Genomic DNA, 14,004 nt, shown 5'->3' on the forward strand with positions numbered 1-14,004 from the left:
CATGTAGTATTTTACAGCACATACGATACGGATCTACACAAACATCTGTTGTCGCGCATGCTGAGTATGACTCACAAGAGAAACAGGCAAACACTCAGTTTGGCACAGCCCATAGCACGCAATCTCACTTGATTTTCTCAGTGACAGCAGCTGGGAGGGAGACAGATGAATTGCCTAATGCTTCACGCAGGACGATGATTTTCTCTACCAAATCCTGCATCAGAAGCAAGGAGACGACACATTAATATATTAAAAGCTGATGCAAGATGCACATACAAAGCACACAATCAACAGCACAACGGTAGTACCATCTAATAAAACGCAATAAGCTGCAGTGAAAACTTGCCAAAAACTATGAGATGTTCTGCAAAATGAATATTCTCAGAGATGTCACATATTCGTGTTACCAGCCATGAAAAAAATGCGAAACTCATCAAAGTTGTTCTGCCTAAATTTGTGAAAATACGACGCAGGCCATTTCCTGTAAAGGAGTGCTCGTATCACAATAGACACCAAACAGTCCATTTTCCGCTACAGGCCATGTCACAATAAGACCTGAGAAAGTTTGCAGATATTGCTGCAAGTTTCTGTACAAGTACCGTATAACTTCTCACTTCTCAGAGTAAGCCATATCATCATGACACACACACACACACACACACACACACACACACACACACACACACACACACACACACACACACACACACACACACACACACACACACACACACACACACGTACATGCACATGCGCCCAACACGTGCACATATACAAGGCCATAAAACTCTGCCCAGACAACACCAACCTGCAGTGCCAATGCATTAGAGGAGGAGGATGGCTGATTAATCCTGTACACCAAGCACGTCCACACACGCACACCTTTGACCTTTGACGCCCATCGCCGGAGGCGATGATAGCAATGCTACGGCAGAAGCCATAGCAACTTGTGCTGGGATTGCACCATTAAACAGCTTGCAAGGCAGAAGAATTGACCATCACTATTCAGCCTGGTCTACACCATACAGCTATTTTGAAGTGACTTTTTCTGGCCAGTGAATCCCTATTTTTGGTATTTTCATTTTTTTTCACACGCACACACACACACACACACACACACGCGCGCGCACACACACACACGCACAATACATCCACATTACCACCAGCAACACGAACAGCAACACAATCGAATACATGCCAATACATGCAGACAACAGTTCCTTACAGGCACCTTGCCATCATGTGATAAGAACAGTGGGATCAGAGAAAGAATAGACAGGTGAAAAACGGTCATACGCAATATGTGCACACAGAAATTATACGCACCAGAAATACATTACCAGTGTCCTAGACAACTGAATGTGTGGACAAGTGAGTAATGGCAAAGACAAGAATACAATCTGAACTCGGATGTTGAGCCAATGTAATCATGGATAAATAAAGGAAGGACAACATGTTACGAGTTATGACCAACTGTCCACCAATGTAACCAGATAATATACCGGTAGTATCTTATCTGGTTACATTGGTAGACAGCTAGTATAGGACAGTCCGCAAATGCGACAACAGGGCACACAACTGACAAGGAGTACTGAGACATTCAATGACCTGCCCTGTTGTCGCACTTACTGACTATTATTATTATCTGGTTACATTGGTGGACAGTTGGTCATAACTCGTAATATTTTGTCCTTCCTTTATTTATACAAGAATAGAAACTCGAGTATCACAAGTCAAACCAACGCACCAGTACTGCACAAGTCGTTCCAAGCTGCCACTGCAGATATAACACAGACAAGCTTCATCCCGGAATACACCATCTTCTTCCTCCTCTAGACGACGGCCCAGCCGTTCTGTGGGACATACGCAGTACAGGCAGAATACACAACAATGGTGATTGGTAAATGTACTTTGAGTAGGACGGTAGCATGTGCATATCTATAATATTCAGTGCGCATTTCTATAATTATGCAGCAAAAATGAAATTGAACTCATCAAAGTGCAAGAACAAGTAGTACATCCAGATATGCTCGGGTGCATGTGTGTAAGTAGACGCATGTGTATTACCATTGTTCATTGGTGTGTGTGCGTGTGTGTGTGTGTGTGCGTGTGTGGCGTGCTCTTTCTCTCTCTCTGCTGGCCCTCCAGGGCCCACGTGACCCTAGTGGTAGTGGCTCTACAGGACAGGACAGGTGTGTGTGTGTGTGTGTGTGTGTGTGTGTGTGTGCCATATGGTGCAGTGGTATGTGCAGCGATTTCCAATCGATAGGTTGCGGGTTCGATTCCCGACGATTATGGTCACACACGTCTTTCTTCTCTTTCTCAGACTCTTCCTGACTTTTCTTTCATTCTCCTGGGTGGTTACCAACAGCCAGTGTATGCCGGAGTATGTGGTGTGGTGTGTGTGTAGAAAAAGAAAAAAAAAAAGAAAAGAAAAAAAGAAAAAATGGAAAAATGAAAAATAGGGATTCACTGGCCAGAAAAAGTCACTTCAAACAGCTGTGTGGTGGATACCAGGCTAAAAATAGTGGCGGTCAATTCATCAGCCTTGCAAGCTGTTGAATGGTGTAATCCCAGCACAAGTTGCTATGTCTAACATAGCTGTTCGCTATCATCGCTCCCGCGATGGGCATGTCTGAGGTCTGAGGTGTGTGTGTGTGCCAACCTGTCGGAAGGCTACCTTCTTGCCAAAGCATTTGGAAGTTGGACTAGTTTCGGCTTCACAATCCAGTGTGCCGTTACTATATAGCTTTCATGGCTGAGGTTGTTGGTATGTCTGTTGGCTCTGGGTTCCCAGTACTCAGTAGCCGAGGCTGGTTGGTAAAGTAACTCCAATTTCACTTCAAGGTACCAGTGCATCTAGTGTCTGCTTCTATCAAAGCAGCGTGCTGTCTATACTGATTACCCCAGCAAGTGTAGGGTGTGCATAGGTAACTGTCTTGGCCGTTTTACGCCGATGTACTCCGTGTGGTGTAGACCAGGTGTGCATTGGTGGTCGATTCACATGGCTTCGCCAGTTGTGTGGATTAGACAGTTATCTGGCGCAAGTCTTGATCTGTCTCATTCAGATCTTGTTCGCTATCGTTGCTATAAGAGAAAATCTGTGGGTGCACATCCAGTGCATTTGCAGATTTGCGTGCTTCTCTTGCGACGGGCGTATACATGGTACATGGTGTGTGTGTGTGTGTGTGTGTGTGTGTGTGTGTGTGTGTGTGTGTGTGTGCGTGTGTGTGTGTATGTGTGTGTGTATGTGTGTGTGTATGTGTGTGTGTGTGTGTGTAGCTGGACTAACCGCACAGGGAAGCAAACTGGTCAGCAGGCGCATAGGTGATCAGAGCGGCAAGCAACTGAGGCCAGTTAGACAACTTGCCACGCAACACCAACCCATTGAGATCACGCATCACTACAGCGGTCATCAGCTGAACACAACAACAACATCGGCAGCAGCAGCAGCAGCAGCAAAAGGAGCAAGGAGGACATTTACAATATAATTAGTCGTTAACGATGAGTGACACAAAAAATGAAGGAAATCCGATCGTATGAGTCAACCAGCACCAGGCCTTGTGCAGCCTCTGACCTGTGAACACTGGGCTGTGCACTAGTGAAGTGATGTAGGGCACAAACTTAGTTATGAGATTGGATTTCATTGAGCATGACTGTTAGTCTTTAGAAACTGTTGCAGAAATCTGGTCTACCCCCCCCCCCCCCACACACACACACATACATACATAATTACACCGATCTCACCTTTGACAAATGAGAAGTTTGCCGCTTCAGGTAATATTGTTGTGTGCATGCCAGAAGATCAGCACCGCCAGCCACAGCAAGTACCATAGCATCCGTCTGCATCACCACACAGGCACCAATACACACAAGCAAGCCCAAGAAAAGTATAAGAATAAAGAAGACACTCAATTGTCCAGCGGTTCAAGGTGCGAATGATCACAAATTCCGAGGGCTTGCCATCTCGAAATCGACTTCTACAGCGTGAAGGTAGCATGAACCAATAGCTACTGTAAATCAATAAACAACAAAATTAATACAAGGGCACTGGAGTGATGAGTGAGTCAGAGCGGCAGCTGTGCACGCGCAATAACATCAACCTAGAGTAAAATAAGCAAAATGTGATAGTGCCTAGCAGCACAGCAAAAACAGTACGTACCATTCTGTTGTTCCGAATACACAGCTTCACAGCTGCTTCAAAATTACCCAGCAGCAATGCTTTGGAAATGACACCATCCACACCTACACACAGAGGTTGAATTTACAGCACAGAGCACCAGTAGAGACACACTCTTTGCAAGAGCCACAACTACCAATACATGGTTGCACAGCAGCAGCAGCAACCAAAATGAAGAAGAGATCATTATTCATGCCACTCTATGCCACAATAAAAGGTGATTCAGTAGGAAGAGGAAAGTCCAAGCCATTTATTCTTGAATATTTGGCAACCCTGCAAGCCAAAATCTTCATAGCCAGTACCTTATGCTATACTATCTTCAAGGTGAAGTTTGTCTGGTGAGTATTGAGATGGCAAAGAATGGCAGCAATACGATTCGTTCAGCTTTACTACTGTCACAGCAAGGATATACTTACTGTCATCCTCTGGCACTTGAATGGGGGAGACACGACCTGAAGACAGATACATACATCACAAATAGTCCATTACTGAAGTACTTCAAAGAAGTACATGCATACATACATGCATACATACATGCATACATACATGCATACATACATGCATACATACATGTGCAACACACTGCGACTGAGTGGTATTTACTACTACCGGCTGCTAACGATAGTACGCTGCCTTTTGTAGCCTCCTCTGCCTAGATGGATCCTTCCATGAGTGACACACAAAACAGTATTTATTAGACATTGCTATGATTCATATACACTCCCGAGGTGTTTGTCGAGCTGGAAACGGAGCGTCTCTGTAAATTTGTGTCCCTTGTTAAGTTTGTACCTGGAGAGCACTATATTCTTCTCGTGTGCTCCAGACGGCAGTCGTGAGTCAGTCAAGTGTCAATCAGTTGGCAAGAAGCGTGAGCTCCAACGTTTGGAGCAGCCACCTTCTTCTACAATTACCGGGGAAGTCGCAACACCTCAGTTTTAGAATATGCATGTGCAGACAAGCCAATGCTAGAACTAGCCCATGATTCTTTAGCCCTCACTGGCTTTAGAAACATGAAACCAATACAGAAACAATGTGGCACATGGTGTCAATATAGTGCATGATGCAAGCAGTACCTGAAACAACGGGAGAGCAGCGACCTGAAGCTACTTCCACTGGCTGTGAAACTTGAAGCTGCAGCACAAGACACACAAGAATGCACAACGTGGAGAAAGCACTTCACTCACTCACTCACTCACTCACTCTCTCACTCTCTCTCTCTCTCTCTCTCTCTCTCTGTCTCTCTCTCTCTGTCTCTCTGTCCCTCTGTCTCCTCTCTCTCTCTCTCTCTCTCTCTCTCTCTCTCTCTCTCTCTCTCTCTCTCTCTCTCTCTCTCTCTCTCTCTCTCTCTCTCTCTCTCTCTCTCTCTCTCTCTCTCTCTCTCTCTCTCTCTCCCTCTCTCCGCATGGAACAGATCTACTGGACATTAGGGGTCGTCCGTATTTTTCGAAAAATTAAAAAATCCGTCCTCAGGCAAAAAGGGGGTGGGTGGTCAAGAGTGCTGGCGGAATTTAATTTTTTGATTTTTCGTACTTTTATTTATTTATTTATTTTGCTCCAGTGACTTTCATACACTTGTTGCACTGATATAATATTATAGCTGACTGTGTACTGTACTGTACACGTAGTGTAGGATCGATTGTCGCAAACACCAGTATCTAATATGATATACATGACTTTTCATGTAGTTGTAGGACGGTGCATGGCCGTGACGTCGGTAGACCTACTCACTGTACTTAGCTACTACTACTAGTACTTGACACAGGTGCAGTCAGAAAACATGGGGTCAGGAGTTCTCATTTTCGAGCTGGGCATTGGTAAAAATCAAAAAATTAATGGGAAAAAATGGGGGGTGGGTGGGTGGGTCAGAGACAATTTTGCACGAGAACGGATTTTTTAATTTTTTGAAAATTACGGACGACCCCTTACCGGTAATACCACCGGATCAAAATTCAAAACCTTTTGATTTCAAGTACATGGATGTGAACATACCGAAGAAAAGTTAGGTAAGTCTTCATCAGCTACTCCTTGCTGCTGTTGTTGCTGCTCAGTTTCCTGGAGAGAAAAAACAAAAACAGATACATGCTTCAACAATCAGACAAAGCCCCCAATACTCCCAAGGAAAATTGCTGGACAATACAGAATTGACATGAACAACGCAGTAACTGAGTAAGAGCGTGAAATGAAGAAAAAGCACAGCACAGCGATGTAAAAACATTGCATAGCTACAGGACACAGGAGACTATTTTAGCTGTAACTTCGTACAATGTAGTAGTTCCATGCACTGAGTGGTCATCAGACGGGTTGAATCTACAGTGAAAATAGCGAGCTGTATCCTGTTTTTGTGTGTACCGCTCTGCAATCTGGTTCATAGAGCACACTTTCAAACTGGCCCGACTGACCCTGATTGTGCAATGTAAAGCATGACACATGTGCAACAGGTATCACATGGCACTTACAGCATGCTCAACACTGGACGAGGCGGTGGATACCTGAACACAGAAACAACACAAAGCACTGATGTCAACAAGGACCATTCAACTGAAGGCCTTCGAAAAATGTTCAAGTCTATATAATATGCTATCGCAGATGGCAAATTCAAAGTAATCATGCACGACTAGAATGATGAAGTATGTAATGTATCATTCAAAAGAGCAACTACCAAGTGACAAGTATCGGTATGCGCAGGAGCTATCTACACAGCCACAGCAGAATCACTGGATCATGCACAGCTTCTCTGAGTATTGGCGAGCTAATTCTCACAGAGCAAGCACAGGCTACTGATACTTGTACACAGACTAGCTCCATCCTGGGCTCCCCAACATTCCTGAAACGCAACAACCAGGAATCGTCTTCTTGTGTTGGTGCATGCACGGCATCACATGCAGATTCATGGAGTTGACTATGCTTCCTCTTGCGACAAGACACAGCAGATGCCACAGCCATAAAACAAAAAACAAGGTCATACATCTGTCCTGTCCATGAGGTGCAAACACTAGCCGATAATCAGGTACAGCAGGTGGAGCCCGACATAAGAATCACAGCGGCAAGCAACTGACACAACCGGCCGAGGTACGACACTCTGTACGCAAAGCCCCAGTAAACCGCTTGGTACTGGGATCACTGCCAGGATAGGCATCCCGATGGTGCCCCCTCCTCCTCCCCCCTCCCATTTAAAAGTTCAGCATCTGACCTGTTTGATCTGCTCCTCCAGCGACTCCGCAGTGAAACCCAGCAGATGTAGATAGTGGCGACGAGTTTCAGCTTCAAAGTTACCCTGGCAAAATAACATAGGAAACCACAACAAAGAAGCACACAGTGTTCTCATGAGAAGTGCCAGCTCTTCTTCTTTGTCTTATATTCAAAAACGATACATGGGATCAAATTTCTTCACCGTATCCATTACCAAGAGGTACAGTTGTCCCTCTCTAATCCGGCACCTTTTGCAGCGGTATTTTCTGCTGGATAAACAAGGGTGCTGGATTATCAAATCCTGCCCTCCAACCCGGCCCACCTATTAACATACATGTTTGTGTTGTACGTCAAAACGCAGGGATTTTCTGTGTCAATCTAAGTACTTCGTGAAATGCATGTCTATACAGTGCATAGGACATTCCCAAGTGTATGTTACATGTGTAGAATGCTCCCTGATAAGTTAGTTCATGCACGTCATGCACTGACCAAACTGACATAGCTGTGCACGGCCGTATGGTATGCGATGTACAACTACTGGATTATAAAATCGAATTACCGTATTATCTCTAATATAAGCACAGTCTCCAATAATAGCACGTCTCCAATAATAGAACACCTTGGGGCGGCATTCAAAAAATTAAGTGCTCAGTCTCCATTATAAGCACACTGTGTAAATTCATTATCTGTACCGGCGAAAAAACCCTGAAATGTGTGTGTCTGACATGAATTTGGCATGGCAACATGCCTCTGAAATGAGGTTGAAATAATAATGGAACAGTCTCCAATAAAGGAACGTCTCCATTAAAGGGGAAGTTAAGGCAAAAATTAAAATTTCACCAGTTGTAGTCTTCGGGGTGCTGAGTCGAATGGTCGTGGTCCGAGGAAGCTGAGACGCTCCCTTCCTACTTGAATCCCAATCGAACTCGCGTACTTCCACCGAAACTGGGTGACTGCGCCCTACTAGATGGGGATTTGTATGCAAAATGTCACTAAAAGCGCCATTTCGTTCTTATAAAAGCACGGATGACCGCGATTGGCCCATATGTTGTAGTCTTTTGGACGCTGAGTCGATTGGTTTTGGTCTGAAAAAGCTGCGATGCAGCGTTCCTCCTTTATTCCCAATCGAACATGGTTGAAGAAGCGGTCACGTGCTCCTGCGTACACCAGTCACCTGGTCACCGTGCCTGCAGGGTACAACTTACTAGCCTGTTTTGACCTTTTTTGGGTGCAGTCCTGTCACTCGAGTTGAACTCGAGTTGAACCTTGGTGTGAAAGTTGTCGCCTGCTGGCGTGGTGACCAGGTGATTTGGGCACCCAGGAGCACGTGACCGCTTCTTCAACCATGTTCGATTGGGAATAAAGGAGGAATGCTGCATCGCAGCCTTTTCGGACCAAAACCAGTCGACTCAGCGTCCAAAAGACTACAACATATGGGCCAATCGCGGTCATCCGTGCTTTTATAAGAACGAAATGGCGCTTTTAGTGATATTTTGCATACAAATCCCCATCTAGTAGGGCGCAGTCACCCAATTTCGGTGGAAGTGCGCGAGTTCGATTGGGATTCAAGTAGGAAGGGAGCGTCTCAGCTTCCTCGGACCAAGACCATTCGACTCAGCACCCCGAAGACTACAACTGGTGAAATTTTAATTTTTGCCTTAACTTCCCCTTTAATAGCACGGGGCGGAGGTACATTGAAAAAATAAAGGACCGTGCTTATATTAGAGATAATACGGTATGTACAGTTTGAGCAATTTGTTGCAGAAAATCGCTGCTGGAGGCGGAATTCAAGTGCCGGATTAAAGAGTAGGAAATGAACTGAAAAAATCCGTTTCGCCAGAAAGTGTGCTGGTTTGCAAGGGTGCTGGATAAACAAGTGCCGGATTAGAGAGGGACGACTGTACTTGCAATATTTAAATGTCCTCTCACCTGCAAAAATTGCCACATGCTGCGCTCCTTATCGTCCGCAGCATTTTGCAGCTTGCCTGCACAGAAATCCTTGAGCGTCTTATCACTCAGGGCACTTTCCAGTTCGTTGGCTCTCTTCAGTACCTCCGGCTCTGTCACAACCTGGCTGATCTTGACAACACGGGGCACGGTGGCTGAACAGCCGAATGATACCAGTTGTCCCCCAGACTGGATGACAAGAAATAGAGAAAAGAAAGAATGAGAATACAACTGTTGTGCACCATCATTCTATTACTGCACAGCTAAGAACTTCCCAAATACAGAGCAAGAAGCTTGGTGCCGGAGAAAGCATCACGTCCGCCATACAGGAGCAGCCAGAAAGCCCCTACAAATATTCAAACGACCACACCAGTGCATATAGCTGGGTACACACGCACGCATGCGCACTCAAACACACACACACACACAGTGGACAGAATAAGAACGTACGCTAAAACGTGCTCCAACAGGAGGCCGAAGCCATTTGGGTGCATACTTCAAGCCATCCATTGCCTGATAGGGAGCACAACGAGAAGTGAGAAAAGGCAAGACAAGAAAGCAGATGAAGAGTCAAGGAGAAGATAATTTCAATTATACAAGCTGGGTATACAATATCTGAGGAAAACTGGAAAAATGGGCATGCTTCGGAAAAGCTCAGCCAAGGTGAAATCTAATCTAAAGTGAAGAATTGCATTGACAATATCCAGGATGCACACATCAGCTATGGAATGAATACCTGACAATGGAGGAGCAGACACTAAGTATGCCAAAAACAAAACACTCTTCTGACTGACCGTGGTCTGTGTTCCAAGGAAATCATCCGTGGTCTGCTCAGCGCTACCACCAAGGACGGAGTAGACCTTGAGCTGGTTATCAAATGACGACACGGAGACTAATGCCGGATTGCGAGGACACCACTGGACGTCAAATGTCCATTGACTGGATGCTGGCAGCTCACACACCACCTACACAATACATAGCAGCATACAGCATTGTATCATACACAGTTCACACATCGTCCAACAGCATACAGCACAGTGGAAACAAGTCAACGCTAGCAACTAGGCAGATAACTTGGCATGCATGCAGTTGTAATCAAAGGCACAGCCCTGGACTGAATAGCCAGAGTGCACAATACAAAGTGTAGACAAGCCTATAGGATGAAATAGGCGTTGCACTGTTTCTAGACTAATCTTGTAAAGCACCAAAACTACAGCAAAAGTCTCGCGAAAGCACCCATTTGGTCCAAAAACATGTACAGTGTATGGGTGGCATCATTATAACACCGTGCACGTGGTCTATACCAGCAACATGTCAACAAGCCTTCATCAGAAAGCAACCTATAGCTCTGGTACTCATACATATCTGAGCAGCACTCATACACACCTCGCCACTGGCGTTTTCACTGTTCGGATTCCAGCACAGTATCCGACAGTCCTGTAGACAAACAGCAGCAGAAGCACATGCAAATCCATACTTGAAGTACATGTAATAATCACCATCATCATCTGTACAAACGCATTCCTGACAGTGGTATGGTGCGGCCAGGACAAAAAACAGCCTACAGTGCACACTACAGTTCCCTGACTTCACGTACACATGTGCACCAAAGTGCCTCCATGTCTATGAGCAGCAGTACTGTGCAACAGAGAAGCAAGTACAATCCAGACAGGATCCAACATAGCTGCCAGTAGACACTACTTCAAGCAAGCCAGCTCGATGCAATTTCTTTCTTGAATCTTGATCACACGGTCAGACAACAGTAAAAAAAAAAACACCTTGACAACATCAACAAACACACGCACACACACACGCACACGCACACACACACACACAAAACACACACACACGCATACACGGATGACACTCTCTTACCTTTCCCCAACTCATCAACAGGTCAGGATCATGTGGACACCAAGATACTCCAAGTACACCCCTGTGCAAAACAAGATCAGTACATTACACCACCATCAGCACACAGTAGCCATAAACTAGAAAGCAGAACAAGAGTATAGTACACTGAATTGAACACAATATCAAGCTACTTCTTCTTTAGAACTTGAACATCATAATTTACCAAATTAGCAAAAACACAGGAAAGGGTTGCTTGGTGCACCTCCCTTCGGGCTCCCATAAGAAGGCCAACAGCCTCTGGAAGACACCAAAGTAAAAAAAGAGTGGTTGTTATTACACTCGGACACTGAGCCAATAATAAATGTAGAAAGGACACTTCGATACGATTTACGAGTAACTGCCCACCACTGTTACTAGATAATACACAGTCAGAAAGTGCGACCACTAGGCACCAAACTGGCAGAGTATTGAGACAATTAACAACCTCACACCTGGATCCATCACATCTCCAATGCACAAACCAACCGCCTTCAAACCATGAGCCTTCCAAGCTGAAAGGCTGTTGGTTTACATATTAGAATTGTATTGGAACTTAATAGGTGTGAGGTTGATGAATGTCTCAATACTCTGCCAATCTGGTGCCTAGTGATCGCACTTTCTCACTGTGTATAGAGCTTTTTCAAGGACGTCGTTACGCCACCGCCCCGGCGTTCACCCCGAGACTGTGGTGAACAGGTCGCATGTCAAAATGCATTGAAAAGTATAGGAAATGTGACAGGTTCGTCTCCACCAGCGCTTGGAGCGATTCTGAAGTTTGTTCTTTTTCACCCAAGTCATGGAAGGGCTTCCTGGCAACTGCTCTGACTCAACACGGGTGTCGGATATCAAGTGGAGCGCCATTCTACTGCTTCTTTCACCTCCACGCATCCATTCCCATACAAAGTGAACGTGAACAGGCCTGTTCACCAGCGATTCAAAAATGTCTCGCACGTGACCCCAAAAAGTGATCGTTGGTACAACCTTGAAAGGCTCTACTATCTGGTTACAGTGGTGGACGGTTACTCATAACTTGTATCCAAGTGTCCTTTATCCTTTCTCTCGGGCTCACCATCCGAGTTAAACTTTCTACAGATGATATTATTATTATACCGGTAACATACATTTGCAAACGATACACATCTACACAAGTATTATGACTTGTATTACCTTTGATGTTCATGCAGGACCTTCATAGGAGATGTGGCATAGCGTAAATCCCACATCTGTTGTCAGGATCACAAACACAACATAACCGCATGGTCAACAATCACTCAACATGGGGGTGAACAAGCTGAACTTACGGTGTTGGTCAATGGCAAGATATCCCCCCCCCCCCGCATATACAATACATACATAGCACGATAATACATTCTAAGAGAATCTGTTCAGGAGAAACTGTTAGAAAAAGACACCATGAAATCGCACCTGGAGAATAGGATGGCGGTCATCCTCTGATGATGTGACAATCTGCGTTGGTACGGATGGATGCCATGCCATGCTTGAGAGGCGTACCTGCAAGGAGCAGCAGTGTATTGAACAGTGTACTCAGTGTACTCTTCTTAATGGACTCATCACACCACACCACTACATGCACACTGGAACGCAACAAAACGAGACACCGGGTGACCACGTGTGCTGAAATGCGAGTGCGTCAAGTCCAGCTCGACAGACAGAGCTGTGGCAGAAAAACAGTTCAACTATATGTATCACCATACCTGTGTTGAGTGGTCTGAGACATTGATGATAGGCCCCTGCTTGCGCAGATCCCAGATGACGGCACGGCCACTTGGACATACTGAAGCCAGGATGTGTTGAACCTGCACCACACACAATGCAGTAGGCAGACAGAACCAAGTTTGTCTTAGCTTTGCCTGTGCAACACTAGCAGATGAAAGCAGCCAGACCATTTGTTCAAGTGAACCAAAGCAAATGTAAAGCATTCAGACAAACCTGGATAATTCGGTCTAATGAAAAACACAAAGATCTGTGAAGAGAGCAGTAATACTTTGATTCAATGACCTACAAAATTTCATAGCTCACAGCCTTTCAAAATCAATACTAGTATGTAAAAACAACAATCACTTTGGAAGACAAAAAAGGGGCAAGCATACCTGGCGATTCCAGCGGACACAGCAGACATCTTCAGTAGGCTGCAGGTAGTCAAAGTAGATAGGCAAAAACAGAAGAACTATTAGCTACAATGATAAAGGGGTGGTGGTAGGGGGGCTGAAACCCATGAAGAGATGAAGAGGGATAATTTTCGAGTCTGAAAGACATTGCCAACAAAGCCTGTTACATGAACATACAGATTGAGCAGTTGCTCAACGGACGAAGCCGATTTACGAACCCATGCACATGGGCCAGGACTTCGTTGCCTGGACTAAATGTCCAAGGAGCCCTACTAAACCGTGAGGGGTGCTCTGTGTGATGGCCAAGTTTAGCATGTGCACCATCGTCATGTGAATCTACAGTAACATCTGTGTCTGCCAGACCCTGTACCAAGCGGAATCCTGTTTTGACCAGACAAATGTTCATGAACCGAAGTGCCGTGGATCAAACTTGCATTCCTGGATCAAGCGGAATCCTGCCATACAAGGACAGTTTCCAATGCACCAAGGGCATCCGGTTAGGGCAGATTTTACTGCACTTGAACATTAAAAAACCACGGTGGAAATTGACAGAAGCACCAAGGAAGACATGGAGGCCATGGTCCAAAAGTGTAATGGGGGAGGGCTATGACCCACGAGAACTATACGCAATCAAGCACGACTAAGGCGCTCTACATTAAGATATTC

At 45.3% G+C, this 14,004-nt stretch overlaps 1 protein-coding gene across 1 annotated transcript in view; it reads right to left on the bottom strand.

The window, feature by feature from the left end:
• The window catches only part of LOC135806434 (protein transport protein Sec31A-like), a 33,318-nt gene that overhangs the window by 9,900 nt on the left and 9,414 nt on the right, over nucleotides 1-14,004 (bottom strand). The window contains exons 7-26 of the mRNA XM_065320614.1: nucleotides 13,321-13,359; nucleotides 12,925-13,026; nucleotides 12,635-12,721; nucleotides 12,377-12,432; nucleotides 11,192-11,252; nucleotides 10,703-10,753; nucleotides 10,111-10,281; nucleotides 9,767-9,829; nucleotides 9,299-9,505; nucleotides 7,371-7,454; nucleotides 6,637-6,669; nucleotides 6,170-6,232; nucleotides 5,254-5,311; nucleotides 4,597-4,632; nucleotides 4,163-4,245; nucleotides 3,748-3,843; nucleotides 3,293-3,419; nucleotides 1,748-1,853; nucleotides 809-851; nucleotides 129-214 (exon numbers count right to left, since the gene is read on the bottom strand). Coding sequence (XP_065176686.1) covers nucleotides 129-214; nucleotides 809-851; nucleotides 1,748-1,853; nucleotides 3,293-3,419; nucleotides 3,748-3,843; nucleotides 4,163-4,245; nucleotides 4,597-4,632; nucleotides 5,254-5,311; nucleotides 6,170-6,232; nucleotides 6,637-6,669; nucleotides 7,371-7,454; nucleotides 9,299-9,505; nucleotides 9,767-9,829; nucleotides 10,111-10,281; nucleotides 10,703-10,753; nucleotides 11,192-11,252; nucleotides 12,377-12,432; nucleotides 12,635-12,721; nucleotides 12,925-13,026; nucleotides 13,321-13,359 — 1,652 coding nt within the window. The remainder of the gene's footprint in view (nucleotides 1-128; nucleotides 215-808; nucleotides 852-1,747; nucleotides 1,854-3,292; nucleotides 3,420-3,747; nucleotides 3,844-4,162; nucleotides 4,246-4,596; nucleotides 4,633-5,253; nucleotides 5,312-6,169; nucleotides 6,233-6,636; nucleotides 6,670-7,370; nucleotides 7,455-9,298; nucleotides 9,506-9,766; nucleotides 9,830-10,110; nucleotides 10,282-10,702; nucleotides 10,754-11,191; nucleotides 11,253-12,376; nucleotides 12,433-12,634; nucleotides 12,722-12,924; nucleotides 13,027-13,320; nucleotides 13,360-14,004) is intronic.

This window comes from Sycon ciliatum, chromosome 1 (assembly GCF_964019385.1).
Source record: "Sycon ciliatum chromosome 1, ocSycCili1.1, whole genome shotgun sequence".
Classification (NCBI taxonomy): Eukaryota; Metazoa; Porifera; class Calcarea; order Leucosolenida; family Sycettidae; genus Sycon; species Sycon ciliatum.